The following is a 12,500-nucleotide window of genomic DNA, read 5'->3' as shown; positions in this document are numbered from 1 at the left end:
CAGATTCTTACGGATGTAGTGCAAAGTAAATGTTTCAGTCAAAAGTAAGCTGCCGACTATGATGAATGCCAGCCCGATCTGTAGCTGATCTTTGATCCCGAGCTTGAGCTTCTCTTTGATGTCGGGTGAATTGAATTTCATATATGGAGAAATGTGTCGCTAGTCCAAGTCCGCTATAGAATTGTTTGTCTATCACTTCGGCAACGAAGGTCATTTCTTTAGAAGATCGATACTGGTAGTTGCTTGCGGTGTCTGAACAAGTTTCGAAAAAACTACTGTGTCTGCATTTTCCTAAAGATTGCTGTGAGGCTGATAGTGATATCTTTCCAATAACTGACTCAGCAGGTTCAATTGAGGTATCATTCGATTGAGATTTCGAACCGTGTAGTGGTTAGGATCCTCTTATTGCCGTCAAGGGCTATTTTGGTCGATTCCAGCCAGAGAGTTATGAATAGAAATAGCAGACCTGATTCGAGACAACAGGAAGTTCCCGTTTGCAGATATACATTTCTCAGGTTCAGGCTATTCGTGGAGTCGATCACCACCACTTGAGATAGACGATCAACTTCATTAAAGAAGCAGTCATCTCTATACAGGAAGCAGCATGTTTTCTATGGTCCTATGAAAAGGTTCCAGTGGGTTTCTCTTGCTGAATGGTGGTAAAACACCAGCTTTCATTCCTCACTGCAAGCTACTCCTTTTGCTGCTTTTTCTCACTCTTTGCCTGGGCCAACGATAGATTAGTCTCTGGGTCGGTCAAGTGATAAATTGGCGAGATTAGTTAAGGAAACTGGGACTTCTGATTGTTCGCGAGGGATGGCTGAATAACCTACTTTGCTTTCCATTTAGGGTAATAGGATGCCACTACTTGACCTTGCTTGCCCAGACACAAGATAACCTATAGTTTGGGTACTCCCTTCGTGGTGCTTGCTTTCCTATAATCTATAAAGCTTTAGCTTTCAGAGAAGAGATTTCAGTATCCGATTGCTTTTCTGACTGGAATTCTCTAGTTCACTTCACTTCTACGCAATGTCATTTCTTGATTCAAAGTACTTATTTTCTGATTGGAATTTCGATCTCTTGGCAACAGGTTTCGCTTCTGCTGAGGACAAATTGAACAAGCTACTTCTCAAGTCCGGGTGGGCTTTTGAATTCAGAGAAGGGAATTCCAGTTCTGATTCTAGTCTCTGTGCTCTGTTCAGTTCAGTTCAAGATGGGAAAGTATTGCTTGTTTCCTAGAATCCTAAAAGGGGTGCTTGTTTTCCTCGTCCGGGCTCTCCTCTCCCCTTTCTGTCCCAACCTTCATTCCTGCTTTTCCGCCAATTCACTAATTGAAATAGTTCAGATCCAGCACTTATATCCCTTTTATATATATATAGAATCAGGTATCTGCTTTCCATGGTTCCTGATTTCGGTATCTTTCTTGTCTGCAATTGATGAAATCCCTTTCTTTTCTTCTTGGCATACAGATTGGATTCTTGTTGATCCAATCGGAACTCTTGAATTGAGGGGTGGCCGTGAAAGAATCACTGTTTTGATGATATGAATGAAAACAAGAGATTTCATTCTTCATGGCATATTTCAAGACTAGGGTACCTGCATTCTAGGTCTAGGACTTGTTGCTTCGGATCAGTTCCCTTTAGAAGCAGTTTTCCTCTTCTTCAATCTCGAATCCCGAAGGGGAGGCTCTAGTTGCCAAGTAAGAAAAGATCTCGGTAGTTCAATTCATGCATGTGAAAGCTTATCTGCCAGATACAGATGATACTTGCCACTACTTGACCGAAACTGGGACTTGAGGAGGAATGAAATTCTAAGGGAAATCAATCAACTAATTGAAATAGTGATATCGGTATCGGAACTCTGGAGAAGGGCCCGGCCTAAGCGCCCTCTTGAGACTTGGACTCGAAAGAGGGAAAGATTAGTGGGTCAATAACCAAGTTCCCTGATTGGATTCCAGTATCTGATCAAGCCGAAGTAAGCAAGTTCCGGATTCGAGTTTCCTTTTCTGACTTGAATTCAAGTAGGATTCCACATCCACTCGGTATTCTAGCTGTACCAAGTCTTTTTCTTCACTCTTTAGAGGGAAAGTATGCTTTGGATTTGCTCAGTGATACAGGTATGCTTGCCAACCCTGCTGCATTGTCTTGATCTCTCCCTGGGATTCGGAACTTGGATCTGGGAAAGGAGGCTTAAGAAGAATATGACTCCATATTAGTAGTAGTATGTTGCACTAGACTCATATGATTAGGAAGCGATAGAAGTTATCGAAAGCAAAAAGGATAGGGGCAAGAAAAGGGTTTGAAAGTTCATTCTCACCCCTACAAACTTTCTTTTCTTCTTGGCGTACAGAATTCTCTACCTTTAGTCACCCTTAGCGCGAACCATCTTCTTTTCGAAGGACGGAGTCGAGACTCCTATCTATTCGTAACACTTGCACGATGAACTATTCGTCCCACTATCTCCCTTTCCATGAGACCTACTATACCCCTTCTCTACCTATACCTGGCTAGACTCGTGTACCTCGATTTACGTACATTCACCTAATTTACTAACGTTATTGCCTGCAATCGAGCAAATACCAATAAGACATTGATCTCTAAGGAGCTGTTACGAAGTGTCGCAGTCGCTGCTAACGGTAGGATTTTCTATCACGTTTTTTTTCATTAACGTGCTTGCACCCACTAGTTTACTGCTTGCTTTAGCTTAGCTTTCCCGAAACCATCAACTCTTGCTTTTTGAGCAGGTTTTTACCAATCTGGTATCCGCTGCTGATCCATATTCTCAGATACCCGCTTTCTTTACGACAGTATAGTATCCTGTATGCTGACAAGATCCATGAAGTAAAAAGGAGGGATATGGACTCCATCCTATAAACTCAATATATAGAGGCTACTCCGGAAACAGGAAGAAACCACACTCAGCATACAACACCGACTCGTCTTAGACAGGCTTTTCTAAATACTCAATTAGACTATTATGTACTTGACTTGCTAGGAATTGGATGAAACTATTAATGCATCCCATTATCTATTTCTTCATTCAGCTATGAGAGCTAGAAATTGATAGAATTTATCCATTCTACTTCCTCCACTTCTTTAAAAGCTTCTCCAATCACACTTATTACAATCTCACACACTTCTTCTTCTTCCTGACCTTGAGCGCAGCGCTGAAAATCCAGTATAGATTTCGTGATATATCAGGTATAGTGGTTTGAACCAGCTCATGCTTCAGTCCAAGTGTTTGCCGTACGCCTTCCTTAAAGGGCTTAGTTTAATCAGTAGTGGTCCTATCACAGGTGTCACATTCATTTTGACCTATCCGGGAGACCCTATTTGATTAAGAGATCCATGCGATGCCAGAATCCGTCACTAAAGCACCGTATTGAGAAATAGATACCCAGCTGAGGAGTAGATGAGGGGCAGTGAAATCCATCTAAAGAATGCCGTGGAAATGCTACTTGTTGAATATCAAAAATATAGGATATCGAAAGGTGATGCGAGCGCTAGCTCATCTTAGAAGTGAGGTGAAAGATTTCTTTGATTTCGCGATCGATCCTATTTTGCTGGTGAGAAAGCAGAAAGGATTGGAAAAAGTACCAACTTCTTGTAATTCTGTATGCCAGCTCCTATCATATGTGCTAAGAGGGCGTTAAGCGGCCTGGGACTCTTATTTATGATCTTGTTTAGGATTGGAAGAGCGGAAAAGCTAAGGTACATCAGCATGGGTTCTATTCTCGTCTTTCAAGTACCTACCCTGGTATCACCTATGTAGATTGGTGGGGCTTTAGGACGGACTCCAAAGTTGACTGTTGAATCTCAGTATGTATGGCCAAGGCTCACTCATTCAACCCGCGAGAAAAGCGAGTCTTGAACGAAGGAAGAATAGTTGCAGGATCCTGGGTTCGGTATGATTGTTCTTCCAATTCATACTAGCTACGATCTTTCCCTGCTTAGAGGATCCAGCAGTAAGGGACCTACCTATGGCCAGTAAAGAACCCACCTATGGCTGGCTCCTCGGACAGCTTTCGGAGCTTCTGCTTCACCGGTGTAACACAAGTGGTTCCTGGGCTTTAACTAACTAAGTGCTGGCAGTGATTTTAGGTTGGTTTCATGGTTTCTTCATTCTTGTACCCTGTGTTAAGCATATAGCTAGCGTTTCTGGTGAACTTCACTTCACACCTAAAAAATCCCGATTGGAAAGAGAGAAACTTGACACGCTATAGTGACAGGCGAGGGCGAGCGAACCCCGTTAGCTACAATTCTATATCTTCTTTTTTGACCCCTTTGATTTGCCTTATCACTACAGCCACGGATTGAGCGAAAGCCGCCCAAATGAAGATCAGATCACGAAATCATTCTACGATCGATCGAGTTATTCTCTATATCTTTATATAAAATAAGAAGACAGAGAGACTCGGCTTCAAGATGGAGATTGACCATCTACACCTGCTCATTCAATTATTCTATTCCGAGAAATCCGGACTACAATCTTCAGACAGAGGGTCCCTTCGATAAACTACTTGTCTCATTGGGAATACCCTCTTATGGAGAGCTAGATTCCGTAGTGGAGTTGACTTAGCTAAATTAGCAACTTATCGATGTGCTGTAGCTTTTCAAATCCACTCTAACCGAACTATGTTAATTATGGAATACCGCCTATCCTTAGAAAATAAGATTGTCCTTGTACTTGCTCTCTCATTCCTGGGAGTCCTTCAAGGGTATCAGATCTTGCTTGAAACAGGTTTTTCTTTCGCGCTTCCCCTAGCGCAGGCAGTAGTTTGATAGCGAGTTCACCTTCCTAGTAACGTTTGCTCATTTCATTCATTCTCATTCAAATCTACTTCTAAGGCATGTGAAGTACCAGTTGTGGACAGATCCCTTGGCAGAGTATCAACTTGAGATTCTTCTTTCACCCTCCAGGAGTTCGGTTCTTTTCTTTCTATATCAGAATACAACGTAGAGGCTGAGCCTGCCGATTGATCAGACTAGCCAACTAAGGGGCCATTCACTTCTATAGAAAAATAGGTGTACTGCGCGAAAGCTTCTCTTTATGAAAACCCCTCTGAGTCGTCTATAGCCGCCAAATCCCTTTTGATTCTGTTGTCAGAGGTGCCTTTCAATTTCATTGACCTTGGTACTGCATTTCATAGATACCTTCGCTATTACAGTAACGCAATTCTCCACTGAACCCATTGACCTAGGTACCGAGTCTGTTATGCGTACGTCTTTTCGGACTCTTTATTTGTTTGTGGACAACAAAAATGCAAACATGAGAAAAGGGGATCATTCCATTTTGAACACACCCATCTATCTCATCTGACCTCTTCGAATTCCCGAGTAACGAACCATGGGCTATAGATGGTTGGGACATATCATCATCCGGAGGGAGTGGTCTTAATACCGATGTCTTTCTTTAACCTTTGGGAGGTCGAACCACTGAACCTATTTCTTTGACCTTGGGACCGATAGATAAGAAGGCAAGGCAGAAGAACCAATTGAATCGCGGAGAACAGGTAGCTCCGGCATGTGAACTTGTCGAACCATTCAACTATACTGTATATCGATTGGCCACATCAACGCATTTCACCTCGGAACTTGTACTTGGAATAGAGCCAGCCTTGAGATCCGCCACATCTTCCTTCAAGTCAAAGAGTTGAGATAGAACAGCTTCGCCTTTGACCGGTTTGCTGCTTTCCTTTATACACAAGCCCCTATTATTAAGGTATGGAGGTTTTTTCTGGAATGACCAAAGAACAAGAGAAGTTCAATGAGGTGCAAACGCAAGAATTAAAGCAACGAGGACAAGTGCTAGGATAGGATCCCGAAGGATGGCATGCCTATTCAGCAACGTGCAGAAAGGATGGCCTCACGCAAGAATCTTGATGAACCAGGTATGTCTTCTACTAACAGATATGCTATTTGCAATTCCATTGATTCTGCTAGTCTAGTAAAATCTGCTGTAGATAGTGGTCTAGTGTTGGGCAGTACACAGGAGGAAATTGACAGGTCTATAAATTCTATTAAAGCAAGAGAACTTGCTCAAGCATTGCTTTATGAAGCTGCTCAGAAAAAGAAGTTAGCTGCTCATGAGAAGGAGCAGTCTTCCAGTGTCGAGTTAAGCTCTGATTCAGAGAATGAGGATATTACTCAGATTGTTGAAGAGTTAGATAATCACAGTACTTGTATACCAGTTGGTGACAAGAACACTACGAGCAGAGCTAAGAGGAGGCATAACAAAAAACAGATACCGCCATGAAGACACTAATCTTGAATGTGAGGGGCCTGGCCAGGTAGAAGGGGGCAACCTTCTGAAGTGATAGAGTGGGTGGACATAGTTTGTGTGCAAGAAACTAAGAGAGAATAGTTCTCAGATAAAGAGTTAATGGCAATTGGTGGCAGAAAGCTTTTCAAGTGGTTTTGCAAGCCAGCCAGTGGCAGTAAAGGTGGAATGCTTATTGGAGTCAATCTGGATGTCATGGATGCAGACCTCATTGGGGAGGGTCAATTTCTCCATGGTGTTTGAGTATAGAGGCTTTGTGATAATTGTGCTTGGGTGGATGTTTATGGTCCAACCAAATTTAAGAGCTATGTTTTTGTCAGAGCTCACTAACTTTGTGCAGAGTGTTGATCTACCTTTGCGGGACATGATCAGATTTGCTCATGAAACAATGGCAGAATACATATTAATAGGATGGAAGCTTTTAATGCTTTCATATCTGAAACTGAACTACAGGAACTGAGAAGGGTTGGTGGCCTGGACTAACAAACAAGACAGGCCAGTGAGAGAAGTTTTGGATAGAGTTCTGGTTTCTTCAACTTCTGAGGATTTATTTCCTAAGTTTTACTATCCCTCTTGCAAGCTGGGTCAGATCATTGTACTTTACTTCTAGAAAATGGGGAAGATAGGGGCTGCCACTAAGTTTCGTTTTGAACCATCCGCAAGAAGGGTTTAGAGATATGCTGTTACAGAAATGGCCTACAAGAACTGTTGCAAATGTTCCATTCCAGACTATTGGCAACAAGTGTCTCAGGGCTTCAGGAAGTTCTTGAGAGGGTGGAAGGCAAATGATGCTACTGACAATAGAAGAAGTAAATCCAATCCCTGCTTTAGCCTTGCTGCTTATTCACTGGCAATCCAACCATACCATTCTTGTCTATCAGGATCAGTCTTTCCCTCAAGTCACCTTAACATGCTTCTTTCTTTCCTTCACTATGCAGATACAAAACTAGGTTGCGGACGCATAAAGCCACTGATACTATTGGTCAGAAGTATGATTTGACAAAAACTACTACTTTAGCAGCTATGCGAAATGGAAGTTTCCTTCTTCTTGCTTGTTTGGCCGTCCGAAAGCAGATACAGATATCGGGGAGAAAGCAGCTCTCTGAGCGATGGATACCGATCGATCTCGGTTATTTTCATTGATCCTGGCCTATCTCCATAGCGCTCACCCAGAGGGAATTCACTCAGCTCTGGGCCGCATCCATTTGGTTGGCATGAGAAAGAAGGCAATTCCTTCCTTGGGTCAGATCTCCGTTCCGGGATGGAAGAAAGAAATGATGGTTTGGATGAGCAATTGGGAAACACACACGGGGTCATGGATGGCTACCTAATGTGAGATGCATGCATTTCGGATAGAATGTCACACTGGCTCTGGAGTGCCCGGGGGCGATAGATATATGGATATATAGAAGGAAGGGAACATCGTCTGCGAGCTCTCTCTCCTAATCCACTTTCTTATTGCAAAGGCTCCAACAGAGCAAAGTTGTACAAAAAGAAGTATGCATATGGTCGGTCCCCTTCGAAAGGCAATGGAAAGCAAGGGTCCCGCTAGCATTGAGGAAGGAAGCGGTGAGACCAGTTCAGCCATAACCTTGAATGAATTTATATAAGCCAGGATCTTGTACCGGGTACAGAGACTCTCTAGTGATGCTCCCCTACCCCCCTCTGCCTAGGGTAATAAGCTGGAGTGATAAGCTTAAGCTAATAGCACATAGAGAGCTAATACCATATCCCGCCCGGCTCCGCCTTTAGCTGACCCAGCCCGGACTTCCCCTTCAAGCGTTCAAGAATAAGCATGGGAGTCGAATAGAGATGGCACTTGGAAACTACCGTTGGTATTTCAGGTTTCACATTGTACAGAATGAAATCATCGATAGGGCTCGCCCCGAAGAGAGGATGCCGCGCTTAATAGAAAATTGTTTAGTTTAGGCATTTAGCTTAGCTTAAAATAGATATGTAACATAATGTACTTACACGTGCAACCACTCCGTCTTCTAGACCGGGGTCATAATTGAACCCACAACAAACCTCAGATGATGTGACTTCTCCACCCTCTAGGCAATTAAAAACTGGTCCCATTAGCTCGAATTTACTAATGTTAGAAAGGAAGACGAAGGTGCCAAAACAAAGCATTTGTTTCAAGCGCTGTCGTGTCCTTGAGCTTCAAAGTCTCCAAAATCTTGATCGAGAAGAGTAAGCATTGCCTGGTGAGGAAGAGCGGAAGCATAGGTTTTTGGATCCTAGCGAAGGAGTTTCAAGCACGGATTACGCTTCTAAAGAGCACTATTTGGCTTGGCCCCTTCCTGCCAAAGATTTGAGATAACTAAAGCGACTCGCAGTCAAAACTGGTGGAGCCAACGCCAAAGAGGAAATGTGTAGATAGTAGGTGAACGCCTAGCCCCTTAGTCTTTCGGATCGGAAGATTCATTGGTTTCATCCAAAGGCTTCTGTCTCGTCTTCCTCAAATTGTTGATCGAGGATCAAAGACATTGCTAAAGCAGACGCCTACCGAACGGGAGTTCTTGTACCTGCTAGAACGGCATCTGCTCGAACTTTTGTTTCTTAGAAAAGAAAATATGAACTCACAATGTGCAACAGAAATGTACCCACCGGTTGAGAAACCACCATAGTTGGATGATTGCTCGCGCTAGTAAGACAGCTTTGACTCTTCTTGATCGTGATCTGGTGATCGGTCACACCCTCTTTAGAGGTTCTAGGCCCTGCCTATTGAGTCATCTACCACAGAAACAGAGTCTCGTGATGATCCTGGTACAAAAGGTTCGTCAGGCCCGCATTCAGAGACTTCTGCCTCAGACTCATATCCATAAAGATATTCTCTCGCTTTCTAGTTGTACCCTTCTTCACACCCACCATGGAGGTTAGAGATTTCCCGTTATCAACATTGTCCAGGTAGGACTCTATTTTTAGAATGCTCGGAGCCAACCAAACAGTTTGCTACGTCCCTCGAGAAAATCAAAACTTCATTGGAAATTCAGGACCAACTTAGGAAGGCACGGACTCATACTTTGTAAGGTCGAAGTCCACACATAAGAAAATAACTAGTGCCTAGGAATACCCCCTTCTTCATTCATCCATTTAGGTAAGAATGGATCCAGGGAACCTGGCTCGGGAACAGCCCTGAAAAAACACAGTAAGAGAGTCCAATCTCTGAAATATAGCATTTGATCTCCTAAGTAGTAGTAGTAGAAGGCTTAGTATCTGACTTGATCCAATAGAGTCAGAACACACAGTAGATCCAGATTCCACACCTTGCTGTGGACTGGGGAGAGAGCAGCTCTTCGAAGCTGGGCGTTCTGTGTGATTATGGAGGAACTGTAGTACTCGCCCCAAAATGCAAGCAGGGATAGATACTTAAAGAAATGGGGAGCGGTGGGCCTTCAAAAAGGAGCGAGGGAGTGATGGGCAACCTTTTTCTATATGTTGCTCGTGAGCCGCCAAGTACCAGTCTCGCAATAGTACTGGCGTTAAAGGATCGGTCCTTCACTTGCGGATCGTTCGCGAGTCGAACTCGCTCTCTTGCCACGCCTTTGACTCACGAACTCGAGTCGGACTCATTCACTGCTGACTTTTTTGAGGATCGTTCGTTCTTCACTCTCTTGCTATTACCCGCAGGGAGCGCTGCAACCGACGGTGCATATTATCATATAGAAAGAAGCGAAGCGTAGCGATTCGTACTACCGGAAAAGTGTCGCTAACCGCTAGGCAATAGAGTCAGCTTACGGGGTGGGGCGCAAGCAAGCGTAGCGAATCACATAGAGTTGCCCCTACCTGCCAGCGCGCAGATAGATAGGGCGGGCGAGCGCAGGGATGGATGTCTGAGCGGTTGAAAGAGTCGGTCTTGAAAACCGAAGTATTGATAGGAATACCGGGGGTTCGAATCCCTCTCCATCCGCGAGGTCATAAGTTCTCTCTTGCCTTATCTATAGATAAGAACGAATCTCCTCGACTCAACTGATATGATGGATGGAATGGGTAGAAGGTTGAGGTTATTGTGTGTTGATTTAGTTAGGACTTTGTCTCCCTTTCGTTATCTTCCGCCCCGGGTGGATGACCTGTGGAAGCTAAGTCGAAGATCTCGGTGTCGTCGTGAGTGGTTGATAAACAACGATTGCAGTTTGATTTAGGGAGTCCCAACCCTGTGAAGCTTAACAGACAAATAAAACGATAGAGACTTCCGGGTATAGGGTGACGACCTTAATGAATCAAGTATTCAGGTGGCAGAGTTTTGAGCTACATAAGCGCTCAAATTCCGGAATACTTATTGCCCCAAAAATATGATCAACCCCAGGTACATTTATTAGGTTTTGATCTGAGGCTATCCTGGTCTGCAGGACCCAACACAAGTATTCATCCTTTCCAATCTGAAAAAGGTGTTGCCGAAAGCTTACCCTCTTCCACACGGATGCTACAGCCGCTATCACTTTTGCAGGAGGGGAATTACAGAGTTCGCCTCTCGACATCTTGTTTGGTAAGCGGAATTTTGACCCAGGCGCCCTAGTGTTGCCTAACCGTTCGGCCGGAGATGTCGGATGCGAGATCTTTAGCTACTTGTATCAATTTGCCGCAGTGTGCTTAGATACAATGGGCTGGCAGCTGAGGCTTGGCAGGATGGGGGAGTTAATTAAGGTCGAGGGAGCAGGAAAGAGTTTGTTATTCGCTATTGGTTTAGTACGGCCTATACATAATAGGGCCATGACGGTTTTGGCAAGGCCTTGAACTTCATATATCCCTTTTTTACTCAATCCAGAATACCGAGAAAGTCAGATTGAATCATTTTGTCGACCTTTCCTTTGGATTTATTATCATAGGTAGTGTTCGAGATCGCCTCTGTGCGGTGAACGCTCGAATGTAGCTAACATCAGTTTTGTCCTCGCGTGGTTGAAGGAGATGCTGCTGCTGGATGGAATGCTTCCGGAGCGCCATGATCCTTCTATCAGGAATAGAATAATCGAGGGCACTGACTGACTGCATCAATCATCGCTCAGTGAGCTATTAATTGCCGCCAATAGCGCTTCGCTTGCATGCAAGGCGGCTAATAAAAGCGCCAGGTAGACGCGCGGAGATGCATTTTGAGTACTGGTGGTACTGGACAAGCTCTAGGGGAATAATCTCTTTCTTATTTCTTTCTTATTTCTTTCCCATGACGACTAGGAACGGGCAAATCAAGAATTTCACTTCGAATTCCGGACCTCAACATCCTGCTGCTCATGGTGTTTCACGATCAGTATTGGAAATGAACGGAGAAGTGGTGGAACGTGCGGAACCACATATTGGATCACTCCAGTGCGGCACGAAGCCGCTGACGCTGAGTAGGCTCCTATGCCGCTAGCACGGTGGAGGTTCCGTAGCGCGTCATGAGCACCGGGCAAAGGGACGGTTGAGCAACTCAAGCGAACCGCCCTACCTGACTTTGGATAAAGATAGAAGGGAGAAGGTTGTGAAGGTGGCCTCGTTATCCACACATCTGGTCGGAGGACCGACCTGGGTTTTCACGAGCGTAGGCGGGTCCTGGAGTGCCCGTCAAGGGCGCTAGCGCATACCCCGGGGTGATCATCACCACCTGCACCTCACATCTCGGCACAGTGGAACGTGTAACCCGCCTGCTGTCCAAGTCAACCACTGAATTTCCTATAATTCATAGCGCCTAACAGAACATAGCAGCAAGGGACAACCCACCCATACAGACAGCCTGCGGGGAGGATGGCACTACTGGCAAAGACCGTCTGGCGAAAACGCCGCAGGCGCGAAGCATGGTGGGCCTGCGCCGGGGGAGCATAGGGAGGAAAGGGAGCCCGGACGGTGGAAGAGCCAGGGGAAGCCGGGTCATTTGACGGAAATGGAAGGTCCGAGCGGCTCATTCATTCTGGAAAAAAGAGGGGGGGAGCGAGCCAATGTATCAATGAATAGATACAGTCAACGGTATTAAGACAGCGCTGCCTACACGCGAATTTGCTTCCGAGGTCGAGCAGTCTCAATTTCACTACAGGATTTTAGAATGAATGCTGGGCTGGGCCACCTCAAATGGCGTGAGCCGCATGCGGGGAGACCCGCACGTACGGTTTTCAGGGGGATCCGGCCGGCCGGCGCCCACCCGACTAGAGGGACTGAGAAATTAATCGAGTACAAAACTTATCTTCAAGCTTTACCTTATTTTGATCGTTTAGAGGGCGATCGCGGAGTCACTGAATGAAGTCCTCCCT

The 12,500-nt window shown here is 44.9% G+C and overlaps 1 protein-coding gene and 1 non-coding gene across 2 annotated transcripts in view; both read left to right on the top strand.

The window, feature by feature from the left end:
• The first annotated feature begins 10,105 nt into the window (after positions 1-10,105).
• Positions 10,106-10,192, top strand: TRNAS-UGA. Its single transcript has one exon. It is a non-coding gene; the product is annotated as a tRNA-Ser (tRNA).
• Positions 10,193-10,980: 788 nt separating this feature from the next.
• Positions 10,981-12,500, top strand: part of LOC119303369 (NADH dehydrogenase [ubiquinone] iron-sulfur protein 2) — a 10,258-nt gene continuing 8,738 nt past the window's right edge. Inside the window, exons 1-2 of the mRNA XM_037580495.1 lie at positions 10,981-11,583; positions 12,397-12,465. Coding sequence (XP_037436392.1) covers positions 11,363-11,583; positions 12,397-12,465 — 290 coding nt within the window. The 5' untranslated portion in view covers positions 10,981-11,362. The remainder of the gene's footprint in view (positions 11,584-12,396; positions 12,466-12,500) is intronic.

Source organism: Triticum dicoccoides, chromosome 5A, assembly GCF_002162155.2.
Source record: "Triticum dicoccoides isolate Atlit2015 ecotype Zavitan chromosome 5A, WEW_v2.0, whole genome shotgun sequence".
Taxonomy (NCBI): domain Eukaryota; kingdom Viridiplantae; phylum Streptophyta; class Magnoliopsida; order Poales; family Poaceae; genus Triticum; species Triticum dicoccoides.
This window is presented reverse-complemented; position numbering and strand designations above follow the sequence as displayed.